This window comes from Branchiostoma floridae, chromosome 2 (genome assembly GCF_000003815.2).
Source record: "Branchiostoma floridae strain S238N-H82 chromosome 2, Bfl_VNyyK, whole genome shotgun sequence".
Classification (NCBI taxonomy): Eukaryota; Metazoa; Chordata; class Leptocardii; order Amphioxiformes; family Branchiostomatidae; genus Branchiostoma; species Branchiostoma floridae.
Genome location: NC_049980.1, coordinates 29,954,646 through 29,961,805, shown reverse-complemented (window position 1 = coordinate 29,961,805; position 7,160 = coordinate 29,954,646). Strand labels below are relative to the sequence as shown.

Here is a 7,160-nt window from a genome sequence, read left to right as displayed (position 1 = left end):
CCAAAAGTCAAGACCACAGCATATCGAGGACGAAAGATACAAAAACGGTCACACAAGAGGGGGCACAAAATTGACGTTGCCCTTCGCCATCTCAACACTTAACGTTACTCACATACCAAATATGATAATTACAATTACAGTACAATTAGCAGGTTACTCAAACTAGCTGTGGTGGTTCGTAGATTAGGTGTCCTTGTACGTGTACAAGAGGCCGATCTCAGTGGAAAGCCGGTAATCGAATAATAAGCTACACTAGCTCAGACGTACGTATACATTCAAAGGCTCCACTAACGTAATGAAACACTACTTTTAATGCTTTTGATATTTCACAAATAAAATGGCCCTTCAGTTGTCTCTCAAATAATTGGTTTGATAACGTGCAAGATTTACTTTGTGCTGTGAAGCTTGGAGTACTGAATACATGCATGTCAACCACACCACCACTCGGATCTATTGGGCCTCCATCAGCTTGGTGAGTAACAAACATCATTCTCGTATATACATTTATATGGTGGTCTCTCCGTTTTTAACTCAATTATTGTTCACGATGACAATGAAAGCTTTATTTATTGAGCAATTGCCATCATACTGCAGTCGTCTTTTATAAGAGACGGAATTGTGCTCATGGAACCAGTAATGGAAAAGATTCGAAACAACCTTACCAGAGCAAAATGATAATCCTTTTCTTCTTCGACACGAAATGTGTATCCTTGTAAGTCACTACCAAAATTAACACATATCATAACAGCTACATTTTAGAACAGAATATAATCATGGCTGAAAATGGCTGAATTGTTATTGGTCTTGTTTTTAGTTAACATCTCAACCAGCTTTAGGTGCACCACACGAGTTCCACACAGTAGTTACAAGGTGCACAAAACATGACTGTAATGTTTGATACACTCTCTTTGGATCAGACGGCCATCAGATCTCGGCAAGCAATCAGGACCAGGTAGCTGCCAGAAAACTGCGCATAGTTTCCGCCTGCACATCTCCATGTATGGATATCAAACAGTCACCTCAGTTTTTTTTTTTTTTTTTTTTTTTATTGGTATACATATAAGACAAGACACAGTGGTAAATGCACTCTAGCAAAGCTAATTTTAACATTACCACTAGGACATTTGAAAATAAAATAAACAAAGGACAAAACAATGTGAGATCAAATAAAGCAGTAGTACAGCAGTGGGGTGACGGATCCAACAAATAAATATATATATACATACAAGATTTAAAGGAAAATGTCAATCAGTTTGAAAACGGTTGGTCTGGAGTATGTATGTCTGTGTAAGCTGCATGATATGGTTATTTGTTACTGTTGGTAAAGTGGGTGAACCCTTGAGTAAAAGTTGAGTTAAGACTGGGTCAGACGTAGTTTTCAAATCAAGGGTTAAAAGGTCTTGAAGATTGCAGAGAAGGGTTTTTCTAAGATGGTTGTAGTTTGGGCAGTACAATAAATAATGGACAACGCTTTCGCATCGGGAGCCACAGCTACAAGAAGGACTATCGACTAGATTACGTGTGAATAAGCTAAAGTTCAAACTACAGGTCCCGATGCGGAGGCGTGTTAGTAAAACGCAGGCGTACCTGGGGCCATGTCTAAAATGTGTGTTAGGGGAAGGGCGAACCAATTTTATTAAGTAGTTTTTGAATGTTGAAGGATTTAATGACCGAACAGCTAAATCAAGATCATTCCAGTGATGTGTAGCATACGGAATAAAGGACCTTTGGTAACGAGTGGTGGTACAAGCCGGTGACTGTAAGTTGTGTTTGTTGCGAAGGTCGTAGGGAGTAAGGGCAGAAACTTCAGGAGTGATCAACTCCTGAAGGTACTGGCGAGTTTGACCATGAACAATTTTATGAAACATTGTCAATGAGTGAATATAGCGACGGTCAGACAGCTTTTCCCACCCAAGTTCAGAAAGGAGTGGCAAATATGAGGATCCTCTCACAGCACCTGATACTGTGAGTGAGCACTCATATTGTACTCTTTCTATACGTCGGGAGTCCGATATAGTGCAGCCATGCCATACTATGTCGGCGTATTCAAGAAGAGGACGAATGAAGGACTTGTAGATAACTTCGAGTACATGTCGTGGCAATTTAAATTTAAGTTTGTTAAGTGTGGACACACGTTTAGATACTTTGGCAATCATGTGTGTAATATGTTTTTCCCAAGACATGGTGGACGTGAGAAAAACACCAATGTGCTTGTGGTCTTTTACAGATTGAATGACACAGTTATCAAGAAAAAGGGGAGGATGGCAAGGGGGATCGATTTTCCTGGAAAAACACATTTCCTCAGTTTTTAAAGGATTCAGTTTCATAAGCCATGTGGAAGCCCAACATGATATCTTACTAAGATCAGAATTTAGACTTGACGCAGTTTCGGTTGGGCTATCCACTATATCTATTAAAGAACTATCATCTGCAAAGAGAAACGGGCAAGATGATAAATCGTCCACCATATCATTGATGTAAACAAGAAATAAGAGGGGGCCTAATACAGAACCCTGTGGTACGCCTGCGCGAATATTACACCAATCTGAGTGCTGGCCATCTATAACTACTCTTTGTACACGATCAGAAAGATAGCTGTGGAACCAATTTAGGACCGGACCCTCGACCCCATTTCTTTGAAGCTTGAAAATGATGCCCTTATGCCAAACTTTGTCAAATGCACGTGAAAAATCTAAATAAACCGCTCGGACCTCTCTATTAGAGTCAAGAGCTTCAAGAATTTTGTCAGTTACACAAACAAGTTGGCCAACTGTAGAATCTCCACGGATAAATCCAGACTGGAGAGAATATAATAAGTTTTGGGACATCAGGTGGTTGTACAAGTGTTTAAATACAATCTTTTCAAGGATTTTAGACAAACAGGGGAGTAGGGATACAGGTCGGTAATTCGACACATCCTCGGGGTCCCCCTTTTTGAAAATTGGTACCACATTTGCTCTTTTCCAGGATTCAGGGAAGACTCCGTGATTTAGAGACAAGTTAAAAACATATGCAATTTTGTCAGAGATATAGGGACATATGGATTTAAGAAAACGATTGTCTACATTATTTACCTCAGTTCAATGCCATTGAGTAGAGGTATCATCTCTCTCTGCGCATTGCATTTGTCGAGCAGTATGACGACTTACTCTGATAGGTGTCCGGAGGCCTCGCCGCAATACTGCTTAGAGCAACGCTTATGTATTTCTATGGAAGTATTCTTTCGGTAAAACTAAACTGCCTGCATAGATTGTTTATAACATCGAAACTTTCGTGCCACAAATGGATAAAGTCAGATATTAGTAAGTTTATGATGTAGATGTCTAATGCTTTTGTCTAGTCATTCAGTTCGTCGTACAGAAAGTGTGCAATTATTTGGTATGGCCATCATTACATATGCGGTGTATTTAGCTCATACCTGTCTACATACATAATGCATCTCAATATTTCCTTCCTTCTAGTTTGTCGTAACCTTGATCACATTGTTCCCATCAGTAATAGCATCATCATCATGGTAACAATTATTAACTGCATCAACTGGTAAATTTGTTTTCGGTGTGTGACTGCGACTATTGGGCTATTCGATTTTCTTTTTAGATATATAGTTAGTGACGTCATTATCGGAAGTTTCTAGGCTTATTCCTACGTCTATATGCAGTCAGAACCCAAACTCGTGTCAAAGTTTCTTTCATACTATGGAGTGAATCATCATGAAGACACGCCCTGCACCTCACTCATACTATTTCAAAGTAGATGAGACTTCCGTGGGCATTTGTCTTTTTCGACAGTTGTGACGAATTGACTCTCAGTGGATTTGGTATCTTCATTGTGGAACGGTGTCCTTTAGTCCATCGGTTGTCGTCTATCAACCGCCCACATAGTTCGCCCTGAGGGCTGTATTACGGCCCAGTCATCCGTGTGATGGGTAGGAATTTCGCCATGCCTGACCTTATCTTTGATCACTTATAGTGATAGACTGGACTTTTGTGTCAATCTCGACGGAGAAAGGTGCGGCATGACAAACACAACATGTAGAAAAGGCTGTGTGTTCGGTAGATTAGGAGAAGAAAAGTGTGTATTTCTTGCGTGTGGCTGGAGTATTCGTTGTCTCTTCTTTCTGCAAACGTTTTAAGTTTCAGTGTCAGGTAGGTTATCAAATTGAAAAATGAATGTCTCAAAAACATCTTTTTTCACTATGACATCGATCACCCATACACCTCACACACGCACATACACACACACAGACACACACAGAGAGAGAGATAGAGAGAGAGAGAAAGAGAGAGAGAGAGAGAGAGAGAGAGAGAGAGAGAGAGAGAGAGAGAGAGAGACTTACATACACATGATTACAAACATGTTCAAGGACTAAATAACAATACTATGGGTAAAAACAATACAGTTCACAAATTGAAGTTAAAGCAAAACAAATGTGCATTTTATTCACAAAGAAAATGGTGACATTGATCTTGTTGAAACTTAGTCCATCTACACAGGAATCATTCGATTATTGCACTCAAAAGGAACTGTTCAAATTGGTCAATGACGCAAATACATGCGTTTATGAAGGTAGGTTAGACACTCAGTTAAACAACATTCAAATACAATTCGATCTCTACAGCTGGATAGGAAAACGAAATTTGCTTCCAGACGTTTCAAGTGAGTTGTTGTGCCAGTTTGAATCATTCAAGTTGGAGAAGAGTGATAGATGTCACTAATTATCAAGACAAATTGTACTTGTCCTGAATAATGACACAAATGATTTTTCTATTTGAATTATAATAATACTAGAAGTCTATGGATTTCGTAACAATTCTACCTGCTTTCAGAACTAGATCACCAGTAGACAAGCCTCCTGACTTAGTGCTCCCACAAAAGTTGGGGCTCATTAGACTCATTCTCTGATCATGAGGATAAGTAAGAGTGTGCTAATTGTCATTACTTCATTAAGTTGCTGATCTAAGTTATTTTTGTGTTCACAGTAGCAGGAAAAACAGTATGCAACAAAAGGTCTGATTTATTTTGCCAAGTTCTTTGGTCATTTTTACAGTGAGCAGAAAGCAACATTAAACTGCAGTTGGTGAAACCACTATAGTACAATCCAAAGCTTGAGTGTTTTGCTGCACTGGTCCCTTCTCACTTAGGAGTCATCCAATGAAAAATGGCATCCCCTAATAAAGGATAAAAAAACAATCATCATCAACATTCATCACCATCATTGCCATCGTCGTCATCAGTTATTGTACAGTATACATATCAAGAAGCATTACACATTTGACACAAGTATGAACAAGGATAAAATTTTAAGATTGTTTAAAACAATGTCATGATTATTTTTATCAATTACTGTACAAGATTCCTTAAAACAATCTCAAGACTTCTAAAATAATCTCAAGATTCTTTGAAGCAATTTCAACATTCTTTTGAACAATCTCAAGAATTTTTAAAACAATCTAAAGATCTTAAAAACAATCTAATATAGATTTATTTAAAGAATCTGAAGATTGTTTTAAACAATCCCAAGACTACTTGAAGCAAACACACCCATACCGATGTCGGTTGGCAGCCATGACAGTGGGATGATGACGAGTTTGGCGTCCCACCCACACACGTAGCGACTGTGCGGACTGACGGCAGTCAGGGCGTGTTCTATCGCATCAACCACCAGATCCAGCCGAGGGGAACAGATCATGTCCAGGTGCTTCAAGACATCTTGGGTCTCTGCGTACATGATAAGGAGTTTACTTACCTTTAAATCACTTAAAGATTTATATTTCTGTAGTGTGTATTTTTTGGTTTGCAATGGATCATTTCTTTGCTAAATACTTATGTAAGCCTCATAATTCCAGCTGGTATCTTGAGATGTCATCTGGAAAATAAAAGGTCAATTTAAAGAGATCTCAATGCAATTGCAATGGTATGCACACTTCAGTAAGAGTGCAATCTATTGAAAGCATGTGTTATTAAAAATGTAGTGGGTGGGTCAAGGGTTACACCTAAGGGGCTGTAGATTATATATAAATCACTTCACAACAATATGAACTGGCATTCATGATCAACTTCAATGATGTGCCGAAACACATTACACAACCTCAAACGACTCTAATATGTAGTATACACGGGCAACAACCTTGTATGGCACCCTGGATAGATTGTTTATACATTTATGAAGAATGCAGCAAGTCCCAAGTAAATTTACCAGTTATTTTGACTTAATCCACAGGTTTCAAGATCGAAGCAATTTCTGCTCGCCATGTTGGATCGTCTGTGTTACGAGTCTGCATGGAGAAGTTTTCGATACCTTCTTCAGTCCACAGACGACAGGAAGATAAAACTGTAGATGTTGTAATTAATTCTAAGTGGCCGATAGATTTTTCAGCCTCAAATTGCTTCTACATGTGTATCTTGAAATCAGCTGACTAACTCCAACTAACAAGTAAATAGATGCTGCGTTTTTAGATTTATAAATGCATAAACAATGTATCCAGAGTGCTACACAAGGTTGTTGCCACATGTAGACTGCATATTAGAGTCATTTGAGGTTGTTTGCGGTCATTTGAGGTCATTTGAGGTGTTTAGGCAGACAATTTAAAAAAAGGCTGGTAATGCTGTTTTGTCTCTCATTGTGGCAGTCTTCGGGTCCCCTTTGGTATTTTGTAGTTCAGATAAATTCTAAAACACTGAATAGAACTAAATCAGGGTTGACTGACACCCAACGGACATATATCTGCAGGTACATATGATGCATTCAATGAATGCTTCTGCTTTTTTGCTGAGCAGCTCTCTTCAGAAATGGCACCTTTCTGAATGGAGATGAACTGCAACAGCCCTTCTATCTGGCCTCCAATGGTTCTCCTTAAATTTTATAAATGTTTATCAAAGGTAAATTTACTTTTTACTGTTTCTATGAGGCACATTGTTAATCTATAACCAATTATGAATAAAGTTAAGAGGATGACAAGAAACATTTGTTCTGCACTCGGACAATCATGTGAAATAACCTGGATGACACAGCAGAAAATATCATTAAAAGAAATGCACAAATCAACACAACCTTAGAACAAAAAGGATTCAGAGGACTGTCCCCATTTGATTTTCTGTGTAAACTGTACATTATTCACCCCCCCCCCAAAAAAACAGGCCAAGAAAGCAATTATGCATGT

At 38.7% G+C, this 7,160-nt stretch overlaps 2 protein-coding genes across 2 annotated transcripts in view; one reads left to right on the top strand and one right to left on the bottom strand.

The window, feature by feature from the left end:
- The window catches only part of LOC118409729 (3-oxoacyl-[acyl-carrier-protein] reductase FabG-like), an 876,245-nt gene that overhangs the window by 545,297 nt on the left and 323,788 nt on the right, over nucleotides 1-7,160 (top strand). The window lies entirely within an intron of this gene.
- The window catches only part of LOC118409725 (retinol dehydrogenase 16-like), a 6,547-nt gene continuing 3,800 nt past the window's right edge, over nucleotides 4,414-7,160 (bottom strand). Inside the window, exons 6-7 of the mRNA XM_035810999.1 lie at nucleotides 5,548-5,718; nucleotides 4,414-5,168 (exon numbers count right to left, since the gene is read on the bottom strand). Coding sequence (XP_035666892.1) covers nucleotides 5,134-5,168; nucleotides 5,548-5,718 — 206 coding nt within the window. The 3' untranslated portion in view covers nucleotides 4,414-5,133. The remainder of the gene's footprint in view (nucleotides 5,169-5,547; nucleotides 5,719-7,160) is intronic.